This window comes from Aptenodytes forsteri, unplaced genomic scaffold, assembly GCF_000699145.1.
Source record: "Aptenodytes forsteri isolate BGI_AS27 unplaced genomic scaffold, ASM69914v1 Scaffold467, whole genome shotgun sequence".
NCBI classification, from domain to species: domain Eukaryota; kingdom Metazoa; phylum Chordata; class Aves; order Sphenisciformes; family Spheniscidae; genus Aptenodytes; species Aptenodytes forsteri.
In genome coordinates this window covers 1,528,913-1,551,174 of record NW_008795298.1, presented here as the reverse complement: position 1 = coordinate 1,551,174, position 22,262 = coordinate 1,528,913, and the positions used below count along the sequence as shown (strand labels likewise).

The 22,262-nt window shown below is 40.6% G+C and overlaps 1 protein-coding gene across 1 annotated transcript in view; it reads right to left on the bottom strand.

Moving 5' to 3' along the window:
* ANKRD17 (ankyrin repeat domain 17) overlaps positions 1–22,016 on the bottom strand; it is a 51,616-nt gene extending 29,600 nt beyond the window's left edge. The window contains exons 1-14 of the mRNA XM_019472086.1: positions 21,866–22,016; positions 21,095–21,251; positions 18,592–18,739; positions 18,143–18,290; positions 16,648–16,881; positions 14,557–14,651; positions 8,979–9,216; positions 8,190–8,381; positions 7,483–7,592; positions 6,573–6,660; positions 5,472–5,599; positions 4,853–4,996; positions 4,161–4,263; positions 1,866–2,621 (exon numbers count right to left, since the gene is read on the bottom strand). Coding sequence (XP_019327631.1) covers positions 1,866–2,621; positions 4,161–4,263; positions 4,853–4,996; positions 5,472–5,599; positions 6,573–6,660; positions 7,483–7,592; positions 8,190–8,381; positions 8,979–9,216; positions 14,557–14,651; positions 16,648–16,881; positions 18,143–18,290; positions 18,592–18,739; positions 21,095–21,251; positions 21,866–21,977 — 2,653 coding nt within the window. The 5' untranslated portion in view covers positions 21,978–22,016. The remainder of the gene's footprint in view (positions 1–1,865; positions 2,622–4,160; positions 4,264–4,852; positions 4,997–5,471; positions 5,600–6,572; positions 6,661–7,482; positions 7,593–8,189; positions 8,382–8,978; positions 9,217–14,556; positions 14,652–16,647; positions 16,882–18,142; positions 18,291–18,591; positions 18,740–21,094; positions 21,252–21,865) is intronic.
* Between the last annotated feature and the right edge of the window lie 246 nt (positions 22,017–22,262).

The window sequence follows — 22,262 nt, the reverse complement described above, 5'->3', positions numbered from 1 at the left end:
TCCCTGGAAACATTCCAGGTCAGGTTGGACGGGGCTCTGAGCAACCTGATCTAGTTGAATATGTCCCTGCTCACTGCAGGGGGGTTGGACTAGATGACCTTTAGAGGTCCCTTCCAACCCAAACCATTCTATGATTCTATGAATTTAGACCTCATTCCCAATTGCACGTGCGCATGCACATACTAAGAACTGGGACTAAGTAGTACAAAAACATTCACTCAAACGCACATTGGAAATACCTGACCTTTCCAAGAAGGCATGCATGAGCATTTGGCTATGTGGCAGATAACCTAAATCGTAGATTCTCAAGACGTTATATGCAGTTTAAACGTATAACAAATGTCCTAATTTGAAGTTTAAATTACATTTAAACACAGTTGAGGTGCATTGCACTGATTCTTCTTAAGTAACTAAAAACCGTAATTATCCCATCTCTTCAATTGAGTAGCTAGTATTGTTATGCATCCCAGCAGCTCCACTGTCATCTTCACTATCAATGCATGATGGATGTAGTTTTATCTACGTTTTCATGCAGCCAGCTTGTTTTTTATCCACTGACAGCTTCCAATCTGTATGTCTAGGCTTCAATTCTAACACCAGATTTTCCAAAAAGAATCTCTGTAGCTCCCTTAAGTTTCAGCAATCTTAAATGAGGCTTTGCCTGAACATCAGGCTACTCATTAGGTGCCTAATTTGAAAAGTGTTGTTCCAAGTATTTTATACAATCACCACCCGTTATTCTTAACCATTACCATATCCTCTATTCACTCTGCACCATTATTGTACTCCAGTAACTCTTGCAGTATACGCAGGACCAGCTCCACACCTCTGCACCTCCGGTCTAAAACGTTCTTGGAGACCTGCCTTTCCTCCAGCACGTGCCCCTCACCCTAACATGCTTTACAGAGCACACTTGTCAAAATAGACAGCACTTTTAAAAATGAAAGTTCATCAGCTTAACCAAGAACACCTCAGCACATTTTCATCGAGTGACATGTTTTTTTTAATACTATGTCCTAACAGTTAATCTTTATTCAGCTAAGTAGTCAAAATGAGTATTTCAGCGACTACTTTAACATGGAAAGGCGATTAAGTGCAACTGAAGCGGGTGTAAAGGAAAGCAACACTAACAACTCACATTTCCTACGGTATTTAAAGCCTGCTTCGTTCTTTCATTTTACTACTCAAGGCCTTAAAGCACTGATGTCACTGGGTAAAGAATTCTCCGAAGCGATTAAGAAGAATTTGTTAAGAAGAATTTGTTAAGGCTAAATTTGTTTTTCGCTGGCAAAGCAGCCATTTTTGAGTAGACTTTTTTAAAAGTCTTAAGATGATAATTTTTTTTCCAAACAGAAGTAAAAGCCTCCGATAGGTAGACTATTCAAGGCCAACTAGAGCAGCTCTCATTCAAAAGACAAGCCTACTGGTTCCTTACAACATTATAGGCTTGATGTGGTGCTATAGTTGCTCAAAGCCTATTCTGAGTGCTCCAAGTCAGTTCTCAGTTAGCTAGTCCAAAGTACTAACCAGCATCGTCAAGATGTTGTTCCTGAACTACAAACAGGCCGAAATAGAACTGTTAGACCCTAGCACATCCCCCCCCACTATGAAGAGTTAAAAATGCCACTTCCAACATACCAACCTGACAAACAGGCACCAGTTAGCTGAACAAAGGGAAAGGCAACCCTGCAAATTGAAAAGTTAAAACTAGTTTTCTGAACTCCTAAAGACAGGGATCAGTAGGCTAGTGGTACTTGCTGTAGAGCTAGCGGGAGTACACAAACACACACACACACACAAAGAAGTGGACATACCCTCAACTGGTCAAGCAAATATTATACCTGCTCATAACAATATAAACCCACCTGCCATGATGTCATCCAGCGTGTCATTGAGCGTCTGAGCAGGGCTGGCTACCATTAACCCTTGCTGTGTTTCTGTCAGTATTCCTTGCCCCAGCCCTGCTAGTTGTGCTTGGCCCAATACTGGCTGTCCAACTATAACACCTTGCAGTTCTGTAAGATTTGCGATGGACCCTGGAGGTAAGGAACCTGCTGCCAGAGGCAAAGCTTGTGGCATCGCCAGAGGCTGAATTGGTGCAAAACCCGTCTGCGCAGCAGCTTGCTGAGGATCATCTTTAAGCAAGATGGGGTCCACTTGCTGTAATCGTGCATAGTCTCCCTCTGAGAGTTGTTCTCCTACCCCAACAGGGGTCAGTAGTCCCAGATGCTGGCAAGACTGTTGCTGCTGCTGCTGCTGGAGCTGAATTCTTTGCGCTTTTACCTCTAGATATTGCTTTTTTAGCTGCTGCTGAGTTTTCAGCTGTAACTCTCGCTCCACTTTCTGCAGTTCCTCCAAAATCTTTTGTTTCTTCTGAATTTGTTCCTCTCTCGTTTTGTTCAGCTCCTCAATCTTCTCTTTGGTGAGCTGGTCAGCGTGTGCCAATTCCAGGGATTGCAGCTGAGCGTTCTTCTCTATGGCTTCTTTTATCCTCTGCTCCAGCTCTGTCAACTTGCCCTGAGCCTCTTCTACAATGCTCTCTGGAGACTGATTGGTGATGTAACCCTGTACATCCTGGTTGTTTGCTGGCAAATGACTGCTGGACTTTTGTTTAGAAGCAGCTGTGTGAAAAAGAAACCCCCTCAGAACCAATGGAAGTGCATACGAATGGCATCCTCATTATAGAGCTACTGTTGGGATGCTAAATGGCCGGTTATGCACCAAGACACAGCACCCACAGAAGGTCAGCGTGTACTGTAAGGCCCTCAAAGAAAACCGTTATCTTTCGCTATCAATTTTAATACAGCAGTCAGATTGCAATTTAACAGTACAGATTACTGCGCATACATTCCAAATAACCCTGCGCTACGTTGACATATTTACTCCAACAATTGTTATACTTTTGCCAAATGAAGCGATTGTCTCAAGAGCCGCTGTTATCAAGTGGTGCTACGAGATAAATCGAAACAAAAAGAAAGAATATGCTGTCTCTTTACTTGATGTTTTGTGTCTGGTATCGTGTTAAGACATAAATGTATGGTTACAGCCCTGAAAGCACAGCAAAAGTGATGCAAAAACATCTCGAGGGACAGGTGACTTGTTCTAGGCCACCAGTTTTGTGAATAACTCGGTACATTTTAGGAAGCACTACGCTTGCTAGACTACTGAATCCTTTCACTACAGGTATCCAGCTTTGCTCAGCTGACAAACAGCGCTAGAACCCAGGATAGTCATTTATATTTAACGTGATCTAACAGGGTATGTTTAGCCACTAGATTTTATCCATAGCAGACATGATTTTGCCTGTGTCAAAACTCAGCTCTCTGCCCAGGCAAGGCAAATATTTCAGCCTTCCTGTAAGAATGAGCGATGGACTAATCCAATTCATCTTTTATGAAGAAGTCCACAGTAACACAGCTGACATGGTCTGCCATACCGGTTGGAGAAGGAACAATCGGTTAATTTTGAAGGGCGAAAGGCAAATCAAAACTCAGGATCTGAGTCAGTGGAGGTGCCCAGTTTCTTCCAGTCATCCTCGCTGTATTTCCAGAACAATACAAGTGTACACACAGTATTAATTTTATGACATGCACGCCTGTATTTGCACTATCGCTGATCCTTGATAAAAATTGTTTTGGAAGAGAATTCTTAAGTACAGAAAGCGTTAAGTGTCAAAATGGCGATATCAAAATAGATGCAAATTTAGTCCTAGGAGGACAAGAGCCACATCAGACTAAATATTTTATAGCACAAGAAATTCCGCCTTCAATCAAATTAGTCAAACCCACTCCAAGAGTACTATCCTAAGTAGACACAAGTTAAAGTCAACTACGATATGGAGATTAACACTGTTTTTACAACTTCCATTATCAAATTTATATAGGCTTCTGGGTGACATTTTGCATTAGTCCAGTATGTCAGACTAATACATATTTTAACATATTTACTTAGGCAGATTTCTTGACGCTTTATGATTACAGGGTTAGATGACTGATACTTCGTATTTGGCCGATAAGCAAATCCTTAAAAAAAAAAAAATTGCCGTTTCCTTGACTGAATCCATAAACACTCTTCATAAGAACTACTCTGCTAGAAGTGCAACCCTCTATCTTCTACCTAGGAAGGATATTTAGAAAATAAGCTCCAGAACTAAGACTGACCTTTATTTCTGATGGGAAGGGTTGTGGCGACATTAGCAGGGGGGTTGTCAGGCTCCTGGGGTGGGACGACCATGGGCAGCGCCTGCACTGGTACACGAGGAGCCTAAAACGTTGGATACTAACAGATTACTTTTCTCATACTCTAATCTAGTTATAATTCAATAGAAGGTAAACAAAACCTGTTAGAAAAGCAGACTTCAATGGTGACTAGTAACATTTAATACGTTTTTTAATATGCTGAGTTCAATAGTTAACAATTTGAGATCATCTGACTTCTACGTACTTTGCATTTTTAACCTAAGAAGTTACTTGCCAAACAATATGCATCTCAGCATGGTACAGTGCTATATTATGGCAAAGCAAATACAAGCCACAATGGGCTACAAACGTAATCTGAAGAGCCTCATTACATCAGACCTTTTCACTTGTTGCAGTTTTTTTTCCTCGTCATTTTTTCCAATAATATTTATAGAGCAGCAAGAAGAACGATGAAAGCACTACACAGTGATGCCAAAGAGTCTTCACCTTTTTCACGACAGCTCAAAGTAATTTTCAGCGTGTTCACCTACAGTTCAGTAGTTCACGAAATGACATAACCGACTCTTCTCTCATCTTTAAACTCCTGAGTAAGCTGCATGAAGAAATGCAAAAAAGCCCGACAAATCCACAGATAACCAGCCCTTAAATCTTACCCTATTTAAATCATGGGATGGTGGGGTCAGCTGAGTAGCATCAGGTGGAGGAGCAGAAAGCAAGTTGTTTGGGTAATCTAGAAGGTAACAAACCACGCTGGTATGACCACCTTTTGCTGCCTCTATTAACATAGTTGATCCGTCCTAAAGAGGAAAAAATCACAGTATTAGTAACAGCATCATCAAAACACGACAACACTGAAGCATTTTGGGAGACACGACACAGTATCTATTAAGACTGCTTTAATAAACATTCATTCAATTTGCAGTAAGTCCGTATCTAAACTGAAGGACTCTATTAAGTATTTCCAAAAAAACCTAGTACTCCTAAAATTTTTCTTCCTCTTCCACATTTGTGACCTTACAACTGGAGCGCAACCTTCACATTCACGGTAATCAATAGCCCTCCGCTCCTCCTAAGGCCACCTTCCATAAACACGTTCACGACCATAATGCCTGCTTGTGGAAATACCAGCTCTTGCATCTTACTTCTATTTAAATTGTGACATCCTGTGTCAGTTGCAGAGAGGACAAAAGGAGCAAATTCGTTTGGGTATCGTTAGTTTTAAGATTAATGAAAGACTACCTCAGAGGCAAATAAGGTAGTTGAGCGACAAACCTTCAATCTGTGAGTAGGATCAGCACCATGAGCTAGCAGTAACTCCACAACTGCCAAATGACCTCCAGCACAGGCCAGCGACAATACTGTATGATCGTTGTTAGCTGTGGTCCTATTCACATTTGCTCCTTCAAAAATAGAAGGGGGAAAAATATTTCAAAATACTTGAACTGGTTCTCCTCTACCTAAAGTGACAGGAAGTTAACTTTTTTCTTAAGTAGGAAAACGTAGTTCTCCATGGCTGCAGTCTTATAACTGATAAATCAAATCAATCAATTATTACTATCATCAGAAGACCATTTAACACGTCACGTGTCACAACAAGAAAAGCAACCCTACCTGGACTAGCGCTCCAAAGTCACTGTTCAAATGGCTACATGGTAAGTATGGAACGTCACACGGCAGGTGAACCTATTGCTTCTCAATTGGCCAGCAATTGGGCCAGGGCTATGCCTCTTCTTAAAAAACAAAACCAACCACAAAACAAACGCTGAGATCCAGCGCATGGATCCATGCATCTTAGCACCAGCAAGCAGATGATGAATTGCATCTCTGCTTCTTTCCTCTACAATCTACACAGGGAAAACTGCAGCACACTGTAAGCTTTAGGCCAGTCCTGCTCCATACAAGGAAGGTACAAGAGAAATCCATCAGTATCAGCTCAAGAGAGAAAACAGCAATTCCAAGCTGTCTATCAACTCTATGCATTCAACTGTGATTTAAGCCTGGAGCTGATAGTTCTGACAACACCAAGCAAGTTATAGTCAAAACTGAGACAAACAGGCACTTGAAGTTAAACTTCTGAAAAGGCAGAGCTCAAAAGCTGCACCAGGAGCATGGAGACACCCAGTAACCACCACTACTGTTGCTGCTTTCACTAGGAATTAGGGACTGGAATATAGGTATTTTTAGAAGTAGCTGCAGTTCCCACTAATCTCACCAGAAACCAGAGGTGATCATTACGTGCCTAGTTGGAGAATCAACTACCTACTCGAGTTAAAATATTTTGACCAAGTCCAAGGAAGTTACACTAGCACTGACATGTTCTTAACTTTGAGTATTTCTAACAGCAGGAAAACCAAAACCTTTTCGTGCTCTTACCTTTGCTAATCAAGAACTGAACAGTGCAAACATGACCTGCCCTTGCAGCTTTCATGAGAGGAGTTCTTCCACCTTCTGATTCATGCTCCTAGAGCAGATAAAGAAAGGCTTAAAATTCAAAATTCAGAAGTAGCACATGTGAAAGGATGCAATTCAGCCTTTTGTACTTTTGAATGGGAAGACATGGAAGATCCCTTTTTAGCGTTTCACGAACTGCAGACGTAAAAATTTACGTAACATTTGAACTCAGCGTGTCTTGCAGACAGATGAAGCTATCTACCTACCTTTGTACAGGTCTGAGACTCCTGGACAAAAAGCGCTCAAGCACATGGTGGGGATTTTAGTTAAACCAAATGTGTTGTGTCATGCTTAACTTCACTTTTTGTTAACATACAGGTGTACAAGCCTACCAAAAAGTAAAAATCACTTTACCTCCGTTATCTTAATTCCATTACGGTACACCAAATAGATCACATCAGAACAGAACTATCAACTGTTTGCTGCATAAGGACTAGAACAAATTTGCAGGTGCAAGTACTAACCCATAGTCAGCTCAACAATTCAAAGCTGAATACCGTTCAGGACTGCACATGACAAAAGAACAAAATCCCCCATTTTTCTGTACAAGCAACCTTGAATGGCTTGGAAATGCTTTAGACATCCATCACCAAAGTACTGTAACTGACCTAAGCACTTTCAGGTAATTAAACAGCCTAAAATCCATTAGAAAAGCATCACCAATTCTCACTTAGTTAGAAGAAAAAGGTTAAAAGATAATTTTAATACAACTATAACAATTAACAGCAAACTTGTTAAGTTTTCAGCAATGAACACGGGACACAAAAAAAAAATAGACATATATAATTTTATTTCCTAATTATTTTTTTTTTTCAAGAAGGTAATGACTTACCAGATCTGCGCCTGCCTGAAGTAAGACATCTGCTACATCAGTATGGCCATTTTCACAGGCATATGTCAGTGCTGTGTCACCTGTTGCTGTTGTTGCATGCACATTAGCCCCTGAAGCAGTAGTAACGAGCATGTAAGCTTTATGAAGTTCATTACAGAAAAAATGCAAGTCTCTTCACAATCTTTACCAGATCAGATAGCAAATTTTTAACTTCCCCCTTCCAAGCCAACATCTACGAAACTGACAACTTAATCATACTCTAGAGGAATTAAAAAAAATAAATTTGCTGTTGTTGCATGCACATTAGCCCCTGAAGCAGTAGTAACGAGCATGTAAGCTTTATGAAGTTCATTACAGAAAAAATGCAAGTCTCTTCACAATCTTTACCAGATCAGATAGCAAATTTTTAACTTCCCCCTTCCAAGCCAACATCTACGAAACTGACAACTTAATCATACTCTAGAGGAATTAAAAAAAAAAAAAAATAAATCAACGTAAACTAGAATTTCAGTTCCAAGCAAGTTTACATGAACTTAATCTTCAAAAGCTAAATTAGGGTCCAACTAGTAAATTACTTAAGGTTCCACAAACCTTTGCAGTCAACTTCAAGAAGCTGCTAATGAAAGTGTAATGAATATGGAAAAAGATATTTTTCTCTTAAGGTTACATTAGGTCTCTACAAAACCGTTAACAAAATTAGTCCATACCTGCAGCTAATAAATATTTAACCAGCTCCAAATGACCCTCTTGAGCAGCCTCCATCAAAGGTGTGGAACAACCAAGTTCTATGTCAGCTCCCGCTTTAATAAGAAAATCAGCAACCTCCAGAAAACCTCCACAGCAAGCCAGAGTCAATGCCGTTTCTTGCGTCTCCTCTGTTTGTGCATTGATGTTTGCTCCTTAAAACAAAACACCAAAACCACACATACATCAGAAAACACTAGTTACTGAAACCACTATCAGCAGACAAAGCCATTTCCTGATGCACAAGCCATCTTCTTACTACGTATCTCATTTCTAGCACTGCAGAAATTTTCTTCTAATGAAAGATTTCAACTTTATTTAACTACTTTGGAAACCCCTCTGAGGACCTTAAAGCACTTCTCTCTCTACAGCTTTTCAGCAATAACACAATCTCTAGATAGGCCAAGGCCATTATGCAGAGTGCAAGTTACCCACATTGACCATTGACTATTCGATGTCTGTCTGAAAAATGCAAACGTGTTCTGAAGAACAATTCAGAATGACCACTTACAAAGTAAACGAGTGGAGCAAAGGATATTTTGCTAAAAAAAAAAAAAAAAAAAAAAAAAAAAAAACACAACCCACAAACAAAACACTCCACCAACTGCTCCAAAAGGTGGCGGGGGGGAGTTCAGAAGTTGTTGAGGAAGGAAACAAAAAATGACAGTAACTTAGCTTTTATTTCCCCCCGCCCCCAAACATATGCAGATGCCTATAGAATTACAGTCCATGGAAGGCACCGCAACAGTTACCTTGACCAAGTAACAGTGCCACCATCTCTTCATGGCCTTCTCTAGCTGCTTCCATTAGTGGTGTGTATCCTTCATCGTTTACCTCTTCCAAGTTAGCTCCACGTTCAATTAACAAAGCTGCCAGTTCGACATGCCCGCCACAGGCTGCCAAAGTCAATGGAGACTCAAAAGAGTCAGCAGGCATGTTCACCTGAGCTCCGCTGTCAAGAAGTAATCTTGCCACTTCCACATGGCCGTCCTAGGAATCCAAAAAACCAAGATCAAAAGACCGTCAAAATAGAAAAATTGCTCTTCTTCTCCAAAGCTTTAAGCAGTCACCCACTCAAATTCCCTCGGAAGACGCAGAAAGCAATAAGCGAGTCAAGAAGTCCAAAAATATAATTAAACGTGTTTAAGTTTTCCTAAATGTTTTTCCTAAGTATTTGGATAAAGGCTAAAGATGTACTGTTTAACAGGCACCTGAAAAAACTTCAAACGTATTTTACTGAATATGTTCAAAACTAAAATATTGCAAACCACATATCAAACTTGCCTGCCCATGGTGTATGTAACAAGCCAGTCAACTTCTTCATATCAGACTCAAGTTCGAGTGTTTGGGATCAGCTTCGTTTGGGGGGGGGGGAACCACAAACCAAAACCCAAAGAGTTTAGAAGGAGCTCTTCGTTAAAGACTAGACACAGAACCGCACACGTGAAATTATCTAAGGAACACAAGTTCTAAGAAATAAGTTAACACTCAAATGTATTTCTTCTTGCGTTCTGCCAACAAATTTCCTACTAACACCACAAGCAGTCTAATAAATAAAGCAGTATTAAAAGAATTTCAGTCCAAAAAAAATTTCTTCTCTTGGATTTAAGAACAGGTTTTGATATTCTTCCTAAAGACTACAAAACCTTTACGTTGCAAACAAGTCACTCAATGCCAATGCTCCCCACTTTGTCAGAGAGGGATTTTTGTTTTAAATTCAACATGCAGTTGCATTATTTGTTCAATACAGTGTATTTTAGTTATAAAAACAACGCATGTCAGGAATACGGTTCATCCTCACATCCATGCAGACCGTTAGTGTCTCGAAGTATTTACATTACAGATTTCCCGCTTTTGGGGAGGGAGGTGGAAGAGAGGACCGGGTTTAAATTTAACCATTTTACTTCCTTCCTTTATTAAAAAGAAGCCGTGCACAAGACGATGCTTACCTCTCGGCTCCTGCAAAACTATTTCACTGCTCAATTTAATAGCTGAGTCAGGACTTACTTTCTCCCTCCAAGAGAAAAGCCAAAACAAGACCATTTGTCAGAGGTTCATACCTCATACATCACAGGAGCCACCTGAACTACAGCCTTCCCTTGGCAGGGTTTTCCAGATACCATTATCACCCTGTCAAACTCGTTTTACCAAAACGTAGCTCCTAAGTTTGCTTTCTTCCTTTAGAAACAAAGAAAATATTTGAGCATATGATCTTCGTCATGTTTTTAGTATGCCATAAATCCAGGAACTACTTGAAGTGGCTTTTCAGCTATATGTTTACACTGGAGGCCTGACAGTGACATATCCAATTGCCATTCAATTCTGCTTTTGTTTAGACAGAAGCAGAGACTGGCTTGGTCACTGCGGTCCAACAACAGCACAAACTCTCCAAGCTGGTTTTCTCCATGAGGAAATTGCCATCATTCAAACGTGAAGTAACCATAATGGGAAAAGGTCTGACACACAAAACACAGGAGAGCTGCACAGAAAAAACAGCAGCTTACCAGGAACGCAAGGCTATGCCAAGGTTGTCAATGAACCAGGTAAGTACACCTCGATCTCAGATTAACTAATAAGAGGCAGAAAACCACAGCCGTTGCTATGCTCGCCGAGCTAGAAACCACAACCCCAAAAAGCTCTTTTCCCGACAAAATACAAAACTGCATCTGACGTTTTTACACTTCATTTTCTTAAGTGTTTTATACCTTCTTCTGATATCCAGGGAGCAAAACACGATTTCCTCTCAGAAAAATATCTAGGACATTAACTAGGACATATTCACCTTTTACATGAAATGACAATACTATTTTAGGGAAAAACTCCAAGACTCCATAAAGAACCTTTCCTCAGGGAAATGCAGAGACGGCGCCTCAACCACCAAGGCTCTGGCAAGACAGCTCACTAATCATCCCTGATTCACGACAAGTATGGCAAACAGCAGTATAAAGGTATGCTTCAAAGCTTCTTTTATGGGCCAAGCAGCCTTGAGAATAACTGCCGGTGTTGAACCACACAAGGAAATTCTATCCATGTTTTAACAAACCTTGCAATGGGGTGGTGCTGTTCAGCTCTTCTACAACAGCTAGAAAAAGCCTCGTAACTGCTATTAGATCACAAAAGGTCGCCTGACCGATCTGCACAAGCGCACCGGGTGTATTTTCAAGATCAACCGCTGTGGGCAATCAGTACGTGGCCCTCACTGTGGAAGATTAGGTTACTTCCGGAAGAGGAAGCGCCAACTAGACAAACCTGCTTTTTGCTCCCACAAGGCAAGTCACATTGCCCAACAACTCATTTGCATTACACCAACGTTAACTGCTGTCTATAAAAAAAGCTCTCCGTCAGAAGTCTTCCCGAATGCCTTGTAGGACAAGGTTTAAACAGTCTCATTGGCTTTTATGTAAGTGTCATGCCACATAAAAACAATTCTGTAACATATATTCAAGTTCAATGCTATTCTAGAGAAGGTAGTTTTCTTCTGCTACTAAAGAGCAACAACCGTTTCTGCAGAAAAAACATGCTGAAATGAGAAGCCCCTGCACTGCTTCATTTCAGAGGGTAACCTTTTTAAGTACTGCTATAGAAAGCTGCTCCCTCTCTTAAGCAGAGCTGAAGGTACCGAGACTCTCAACTATCTGTCAATTCTGAGCAGCAGTGTGGAAACGCCTACTTAGGAACAGTTTCCTGCAGAAATAAGGGAGACAGATTTTTTTCCTATTGCTCAGTAAATCTTAATTAAAAAAAAAAAAGGGTCCCAACATTTCTGCAAGTCCAATGGACTTTTGCTAATCTGTTGGTGGAGGGAAAAGCCGGGGGGGAAGAGAGTGGCAAGGCAAGGAAGGATTGTTCCGTGCCTCCATGAAATAGCAGCTTTCTCTGCAAACTTCCGATCTGTGAAGAAGCCATCCTGATGAGAAGGCTACTGCAACATCAAACAAGACATTTTATCCTCACCTTCCAGGGAACTCGCTGCAAGGACAGCGCCCATGATATTAATACGGCTAATCTATTAAGATTTCAGAGTGAGAGAAACAATAGCTCAAATCCTGTTTACCTACATGCCTTTCTTTCTAACGACTTCTTGAGAACTATAATGGTTTCTGTTAATGATTCCCCTATCTGAAGCCATTAACTTCCTTCAACAGATATAACTGGCTGATTTTAGAACCATTACAGTTGTTCCAGGGAAGGGAAGACTAAATAAGGATTTGTGGCATTCCTCTATAACCACAGATTCACAACGTGACACTACACAAGGCTCATGACACGAAAAACCCAACCCATCAGAAATCTATTTAAAGTGGAGGGTAAAAAGGAAACCTAAGAGCCAAGTTTTCAGTTTTATGTTTAAGTTACATATCCAGATGAAGGATTTGCAATACGTTGGCATAAAGCATAAACAAACTACTGACCTACCCAAGCATGCTGCAGCTATGCATCCTAAATAGTAGAGGAAACCTCTGCAGTAAGCGTTGCACAACAGCCTACTGCAATTCAGGGTCACTAAGAAAACTGGGGGGAATCTAAAAACGGAGCCTAATTCTGTACCATTTTGTTTCATTTTCATTTCTCCAGCAGGAAAAGTTTCAAAACACTCTCAGTTCTACAAACACAAACTGACACTTGCTGGATTGTTCATCCTATTAGCTTACCCCTGCCAACACTTGAATGGTGCAGAGTTAATAAACTCATGGCAGTAAGTTTCAAAACACTCTCAGTTCTACAAACGCAAACTGACACTTGCTGGATTGTTCATCGTATTAGCTTACCCCTGCCAACACTTGGTATGGTGCAGAGTTAATAAACTCATGGCAGCGTATTCACTTCTCTGAGAAGGGGTACCAAAGTCTAAACAATTCCTGGAGGAGAAATAAAGGGAGTAAATGGGCACATTTACTCCATCATCTAAAGAACTCTCCAAAGGAAAAGACCAAAGCAACTGAATTCTGTTACCTCAGGCAGTATGTAGGAAACAGATTTCAAATAGGATATGTGCTTTAAAGAAGGTGCAAATATATGACACTTACATAGGTGTTCAAGTCTAACAGTACTTCAAACAGAAAAACTATCTAAAGACACAATTTGGCAAGTTTTCTTCACCACGAAAGCCTGGAAGAATCTTAAGTCTGGCATCAATTATACCATTCCAGCATTAAAATGTACCCATACATAATTGTTTCAAGGGAAAGCTTCACATGTATTTGTGTTCTATGGCAAAAAAGTATTACTCAAAAATTAGAGTTGTTCTCAGCATCTTACTAAATTTTATAAAAAGGTAATCTGTTCTACACCGTCATTTTACAACTGCCTCAGATGGGCAAAGCAGCAACATCAAAGTACTCCTATTAGTAATAAGTTAACAATTTCCCCTTCCATTTCCTAGTTTCTTCCCAAACAGCTTCTGATCCTGTGTTTTCAAGGAGTACATGGGGCTATGTGAACCATAGCGAAGCAAGTTGCACCCGCGCACCTAAACATAAGCACGTACACGGAAAGAGAACTTAGCTTAGAAACTCCTTAAACATGACATAGGTATGTTAAATGCCTCCAACAGCCAGGCAATGACCATATTCACTACCTGTGTTTAGCACATTAGAATTGTTAAAAGCATTTCAACACCCACTGAGAATCTTCCACTTCAAGTTATTTAACTTGGAGATTCCTGTATAAAGGACTTGCCCGTTGTAAACCCAAAGTTTCTCACCCAGAAGCCTGCAAAATTACACAAACCAAAAAAAAAAAGGTTCTGTTCAAATAATTTACTATTATTTACTTTTGGCTATCTCTTGAAGTCATTAATTTCTCTGAAGTAAGGTCACAAAAACGTCCATTTTGAACCAGACCTCCATGATTATCAGAAGGGCAAAAAGCAAAGAGCAAGTGACATATAACACGAGGAGAAATGTAGCCTACAGAAGCTGCTTTGGGACAATGAGCACAGACTTACTCACTGACTTCTGCCACTTCAGAAAAAACAAAGTGCAGCTAGACATACAGAAACCTACTTATTCAAAGGATGGACTAATAGAGCTCTCCTGCTAATGCTCACGTGATGCAAGTTTTAGCTGATGTCTCCTAAGAATTCAACTACTTGTCAGCCACGAGAGGAACGAGTTCCATTTTGCTGTTTTAGGAAGTACTATTTTTCAACCCGGTACTTCCCCCCCCTCCAATTTCTTCTGCGAAAGGGCCATCAAGTACATAGGAGAACCATAACATCACATAGTTAGGTTCTGTACCAAAAGGAGACCAGAAGGAATCACTTCGTTCATCATCAGGAGGTGAAGAGACAGTACGTATGCCTCACTGCTCAAGCCAGACATCTCTTACCATGCAAGCCTCCATGAGAGCAGTATGCATTTCATCTGTCTTGTGTTCCTGGTCTGCACCAGCTTCCAGCAGAAATCTCACCATTTCTAGATGGCCTGCACGGAGAAAATATTTAACAGATAAAAACTGCTGTAGAAAATGCCTTTCACAAGTCATAGAAGGGTCTAACGTACATAATGAAGGTAATAGGCCATGTTACAACAAAAAAAAGAAATCCCGTGAAACACTCTTGAAAGGCACATTCATATCTATGCATTCAATGTGCACAGATGTTTAACAGCTTAGTTAATATAAATACAATCCAATTCACTCAGCTCTAATGTCACTTCAAGGAACGCCTGTAGTGCAGACATGATTTTAGAAACTGAGTAGTGCACAGTCCATAAGCTTTACCAGGGTGACTTACTTTGTACAAAAATATTTGGATTTCTTTTAGCTACAGAACGTTTGGGTTTTGTTGCAGGTCAGGCTTTCCCCTGTACTTGCTTGACATTAAGGATTTAGGGTTACTGTTTTTATAAACAGCATTGTAACCCGTCCCTGAGCTCACACTGACCCTCAGACCGTATAACATACAAAGCAGATAAACCTTCAAACTTCCAAGCATACTCTTAGGAATTCAACCATCTATAGGAATCCTCCCAAGGTAAGGACACCTATTTTTAAAGTATTTGCCCTCAACCCCTCCATTAATTCAGAGCTATAGTTCACCAAGTCCTGTATGTGTGCCAAGTCCAGTCAGCTTCGCTACACTGTCCTGACCAACACCATATGCAAGCATATAAAACCAAGTCAAAGAAAAACAAGTATTGCCATTTCGTAACTCAACATGACCACGGCTAAACCTTAAAACTAGGAACTACGCCTAGCAACACCATGAATAGCACAGATACTGCCCAGGATGAGGCGACATTGCTTTTTCACCCTTCCCCCTTTATTTGGGAGAAGTTAGTGACCGTCTTGGTCCCAAATATCCCATGTCATTCTACTACAGGAAGCAAGCAACATGAGAAAATTAGGAGCTTATTTTTATGCCCTAAACACGCGATGTGGAGCAACACAGAAATGCACAAAAGACAGACAAATCATATATGGTAAGGTGAAAAAAATGAAAGCCTGAATAGCTTCAACTTCTGTGCCATATATCATAGTGAACAACTGACTAAGCACAGATTGTAGTTTTTCATCTCTGCTTTCCAACCTCACTTCAGGATTCAGAGCCCAAGCACATTTTCTGAGGGAGGGAATGTTTTAGGGTCCCACTCCCCTCTTTCATAACAGAGTCTTTGCTCTGACACCACAAAATAAAATTACCATGGCTTACGAGGGCGTTCAGCAACAGTGAACCAAGAACTTATCAAGGGAGATAAAGGAAACATAAATGAAAGACTAAGACCATCTTCTACTGAGGTGCCACAGAAGTACCTCTGCTACCAACATCAATTACTCTATGATGCCCAGAGCCGCTCTAATAGCTCTAATAAAACACGTCCTAAGTGACTATAATAGCAACTGCTCAGCTGCGTGAACACATTTGGCCTCTTAATTAAACATCTTCATCCCTTGTTTGGGTGACGCAAGATAGCTGCCTAATACTCTAAGGGAGGCAAGAAAGGCCTGTTGCCTAAGCACTGACACCTAAAAGGCAAGGTCCTAGATTTTGCATGTTTTCCAAGTGCCAAGTCCTTTAAAATTAAATAATTTCTGTATCTAAGCAGATGTATCTTGTATAATATAGCTACAATACAGAGAGTTTACCATACTTACTCTATGATAAAGCGTATTAGTTCCTCATCTCCTAGTTGATTTAATAGAGAATCTTTCAAAGCATCGTAACAACTCAGACAAAAGGTTTGTATCTTGATACTTACACTCTCCACACCGATAGTCATTTTACATATGGTGCGTACGTGTTATGTGGTATCACAGCCAGGATAAAAGCATGAGAAAGCGTCTACTCATAGCCTTCAAATTCATTTTGTCCTGGACAGCAAGGCTGAATAAATACATGTTTGAGAAGACTTTTCACACCTGTCTCGCTTTTCCACACTTGTTACACCTTTGTAACAGATATGGTATTTGGTACCGTACCTTTGTAGCAAGCCAGCGTAAGTGCGCTCTCCTTGAATTCATTGGAATGCGTATTTATGCCTGCTCCGTTTTCTAGCAGCACTCTGGCCACTTCCACATGGCCGGCACTTCCCGCTTCCATCAGAGGAGTGTGACCATTCTCATTATGGTCCTCAATACTAGCGCCCGATTCCAGCAGTACTTTCACAACATCTACATAGCCTCCAGCACAGGCATATGTAAGGGCTGTGTTGCCTAAAGCCAGGAGAGAAAAAGGTGTCAAAACAGAATTTGATAGCATTTCTACCCTGGGAACTTGAACTTATGCTCCATTTCATCATTTTTACATGGCTACCTTACGGAACAGGTTTTTTTTCAGGCTACAGATGAAGAACTACAGAGAGGGGGGAAAAAAAAGCAAGTAACAGCTCAGTCCTGACAGCACGAAGATCTCCATGTGCCTGGTGACTGTACTGATGCACTTCTGTTCCCATTTCTATCCCAGCTAATCCCAGCTTCTGTCACAAAAACCCATCCCTTTCCCTGTTAATCAGCAAGGGACCTACTATGCTGTAAAAAGGAAAGCTCAAAACAAGGAGCAGAATGAGCCGCTGCTTCTAAATCAAGTCTTTAACACCTCTAAAGAGCTAGTTCAAAAATGCCCAGTCTTTACAACGAGGTAGAAGCAACCTCCACAGAAAAACTACAAAAACACCGATCTGAACACAACAGTCAAAAATTCTGCCTTTATGAAAGGTACCTTGAAAAAAGTTTAAAGGTCAAAGCAGTATTACTATTCAGAATTACTTCACTAAAAAAAAGTGTCCTCTGCTATCCCAACTTTCCTCATCATTCAGGGTCAGTACTCCATTTGTCAGTGACTGTTGACTACACACAGTCTCTCCACTTCAAGGCCGCACAAAGCAAGAAAATTTCCCCATCTCACTAAAAAAAAAAAAAGTGTCCTCTGCTATCCCAACTTTCCTCATCATTCAGGGCCAGCCCCATTTGTCAGTGAGACTGTTGACTACACACAGTCTCTCCACTTCGAGGCCGCACAAAGCAAGAAAATTTCCCAATTTGGTCACTTCAATGCAAATGCCTATCAAACTGCCACGGGTAAGGACGGGGCGGGGGTTGGGGGGGAAGAGAGGAAAAAAAAACAGGGCCGTCTTCTCATATTTACTTTTTTCCCCTTGGTTTCCTAGACATGACACCAAATCATTTTCTGTGTACACCGAAACTTCTGAAACTGTGCTTAAAATACTAATGTGACAACAAATCCTACGTACGCAAATACCCTTCAGTTACTAATTGACCTAATCCACCTTTGTATGTCCACAACCAATATTGCACAGCTGCGTTTAAAAAATGCAAAAGCTAAACAGTAAAACCGCAAGGAAGCACTCTGCATTGCTTGGCTGAGAGCCATTCTTCCCCAATTTTCACAGTTTCCCGCACACTGCAAATCTCAGCTTTTCAGTAGTTTTCAACAAGCTCTAACACACTTATTTACCTGTGGATGACTGTGCATTCACATCAGCACCATGAGCTAGCAGCAACTTGACAATTTTGACATGTCCGCCATTAGCAGCAGCCATTAAAGGTGTTATGTCTCCTTTAATACCACGGTCCTCTACATTAGCATGCATTGCCAGAAGAACCTGTGAACAGAAGGGTGATCAGCAACACTGGCAAGTGACAAACCAGCATGTCAAGATGGCTGAAATGCTACACAAAGCCCCCACCTTCACCAACACACAATTTTGTGTTAGAAACACTTAGAGAAGTAAGTACAAAGAATGCATTAGCAACATGCAGTTTATGTATAAGTCTCCATTTACCAGTTAACTGACATTTTCCACTACCTTAACACCGCCTTCCAGGTGCATAAGACTGGAATACATTAATTCAACACTTATTTTTGCACAATACACACATACTAAAAACAGCTAGGAAACCGACCTGTGCAAGCTCATAATATCCTGCTGAGCAGGCTAAACAAAGGAGGCTTTCCCCTTCTTCTGTGTGCTCGTTCACACTTCGTCCTTCAATTAGCAACTTCCGCACAGCATTTACATCTCCTTCTGAACAAGCCTCTGCCAAGCTGCGGCTAATAAGATAGAAAGCATTTAAAAGTGAAAATAGACTATGCTTGAAATGCTTGCTCTGAGTGCAGAGTAAAAATCCAACATGCCATGAGGATGCAGTCAACAAAAAAGGAAACACAATCTATTAAAGTGCCAACTGCTAATTAAAGAGGTGCCATTTTTACACTTGAGGTTTTCCACATAACTTGTTCGAAAATTGAGTAATGTGCATACTCAACCACTCCTGTTATTAATTTTTAACAGAAATTTACAAGAGAAACATCTGCAGGACGACCACTTAGGTTACCAAATTCTGCATTACGTACAACTGAAGCAGAAAACCTGTTGAGAGAAGACATGACCGTGGACCTGATTTACTGTCTCAGCACTATACATGCAGCACGACCTTTTTTGGTAATCATTTAAGAATCTGAAAAATAAGTAATAACTTGCCCTTTTGAGAGGCTAATCGTATAGTACTGCAAACAAATCACTGTTGGTTTATATTACCAATTACAACATAATATACAGTCTCAGCCTAGTCCTGCTTTGTAGTTCCAGTTTGAAAACATGGGTTTTGTCCCACTCATTTTCTGAAGTAAGGTTCAAAGAAAAGGAGAACTGATTAAATCACGGTAAGTACAACACCATGAGTATTCCCTTCCAAATCAGCAACCACTACTCAGAGCTGCATTCACGTTCTCTTTTGCCCCAGGAGCAGAGGACACGGAAATCGCCTGGCCATCTTAACAACACGAACGTCTGTTCAGCACTGTAACTATTAATTTAACTAAAACAAACAACCTGTACCACTCTTCTCCCGTAACAAAACTAATCACTTCCCCTCTGTTCTGTGCTTAAGAACCCAGAATTTTGTAACGCAATCCAGTGTTGCGGTTGCGGCCCTAAATCAAGCAAGCAGAGAAGTGTAAAATTCTACTGCTTTGGTAAGCCCTAAGTCAGAGTATTTGCGGTTCTCGCGTCACTCCACAAGTTCTTCACTTCTATCGTTCCAATTCTGTTTCCGTCAAAAAAGGGTCTACTGTAAACACATTTTCAATCCCTCCGATTCTGTCCTCTGTCTACATTGCCTTCATTCCAAAACAGTTCCTGCTTTGTGAGAATAAAAATTCAAGTCTGACATATTTCTCTATACTCTGCTCCCAATAATGGGATCAATAATAATAAATCCAAGACTACTGGCCTCACCCCACCCACTGCCCTTTCATCTCTTCTCCATTTAGGAAGTCCCATCAACACAGACCTAACTCAAAAGAGAATGGAAAAATAAGGTAGTTGACAGCAAACTTTTGCAAGCCATATAACTCAACACAAATATGAGCAATTCCTAAAATACTCAAGATGTAAAGGCAGGTATGTGTGTAGCAAGGACTAAATTACACCTGTATGCTGTACCCAGGACTCCTATTTAATTTATGCCACCAGACGTAATTCTAACATAGGGAGAATTATTTCTCAAATATGTCTGTGCGCTGCATTTCCCACATTTATTTTTATTTCCCACATCCTCTGCCCCAGTAACAACTTTGGCAGCAGCCACCATTCATAAGAGAAGAGGTAGCTGGGGGCAGGAAGGGACACACACAGAATAGAAGCAGACCTAACCCCAACTATTCTGCTCTTCTTCATATGTCCTGATCAACACACCAAGAAATGTTTCTCTGGAGTTACTCAGTATACAAGGAACAAACTGCCAACTAGCACAGCAGCCCTTGGTGTTCCTATACTAACATTCTGCTTCTGTTGTACTGAAGCTTAATGACAGCCTAGAAGGGAACCTTCTTTTTCTTTCCCTCGTAAACATCCCAGTAAGAAAAAAACCCACAAAGCCAGAAAGTCCAGTTGAACAGCAACTCTGGCCGAGGCTCTGTCCAAGGTCCTACCCGACACAACAAAGCTGCCGAGCACCATGAAGGCTCCAGTCCCTCAAGACTGTTTTCCTTAATTAAAAAGGCACTCTGAAGTTTGCTAAAACAACAAATTGGGTTTGGGGTTTTTTTTGTCTCAAGGCTAGTTTCATGCTACCACCGAACGACCCATTTCAGGATTTGTTATTTTTTGGTACAGTTCTAAGGCCCATATTGTTTAAGAGCTTAGAAATTTTGTTTCTATACTTGGTGAAGTTAAATTACTTGGAGCGTGATTTCTGAATTCTAAGCAGTACTAATTGCTTCACTCCCCATTGCAAGACCTGACAGTCCAGGAATATTTAACAGGAGAATCACAGGTGATAGCTTGGCAGTAAGTCCACTTGAGTTAAGAGTTTCACCATCATGTAATCAGAAGCGATACAACAAGAAAAACTGCTTCTAGAAGCAGCAAATTACTGAAAAAATCCAGCATAAAATTTGGCTTACTTGTCCGTCTGCCCTGCATTTGCTGTGCTTTCTGCTCTCATCCGGGTAAGTGCAGCAGCAGCTTCATCCAACGCGCAACTGACCGAAGAAGTCAGTCTGCGAAGCACCTCTGGATCTGCAAATGCTTTACCATCAGCTGTAGACAGCTTACCTATTCCTTTCATTCCAATTTACAACAAATTGGTACGCGTGCCAGAAAAGGAGAAAACAGAGAAGTTGAAATTGAGCCTGTGAGATCTGTTGGCAGAAACATTCCGAGCATAATGAACTACAGCTTCCAAAATGAAGGGAATTAACTGTTTACAACACTAATTTAAAAGCTGCACTCAGATGCGATGCGCATGAATGAAACCCTCCAATCCACAGAAAGCATTATTTTTCAACTATTGACAACTACTTCGTATAAGCAACTAATAAAGCTTTTCATACAGTAATTGTTACAAAACAAAGCCTCATTGAGCAATTTAGTTTTTGATATACGACTGCAAGCCAAGGTCGGGTGTCAATTTTTACTCAGACTTTTAGAAATCCAACATTGCAGAAATCTGATTAGAAGCACGGCCTTCACATGAAACTCCCATTTTCCAAAATTTGAAATGCTTTAATGAACTACTTTCTCTTCAGTGACTTGCACAACCTCGTCAAGTTCACACCACCTTACATTCTGCGTTTGTATCATGCTCATATGTATTAGACTTATGCAAACGGTTCCAGTATGGTTTCATATGTAAGGGCTTCAGGGTTAAACCTGTATGGGACACGAATAGTTACCTGCAGCTTCAAGTAAAGCTTCTAATCTTGCCTGGGTTTCTGGATCTACTGTTCTCAGGTCAGCACCATCGGTAGTACTTGACAAAAGCAATTTAGAAGCTGTTTCCAACATGGGGTTTTCGAGATCATCCTGATCTAAGATAAACGATTCCACCTGAAAAATAAGAGATCTGGTTTAAGAACGATATAACTGACCAAAATATACTTAAAACACAAAAACCTCACAGTGTCAGTTATCACTTAAACATTTGGTTTTTAAGTACTTTGTTAGCCAAACTATCCTCAGTTGACTCAAAAAGGTATTATTTCATCAATGGAAGCAATGAGATTTCCCAAAATCACATACAAAGAACATATGCATCCTCTTATCCATTTGCTCTGTGACTAGAAGCCACAT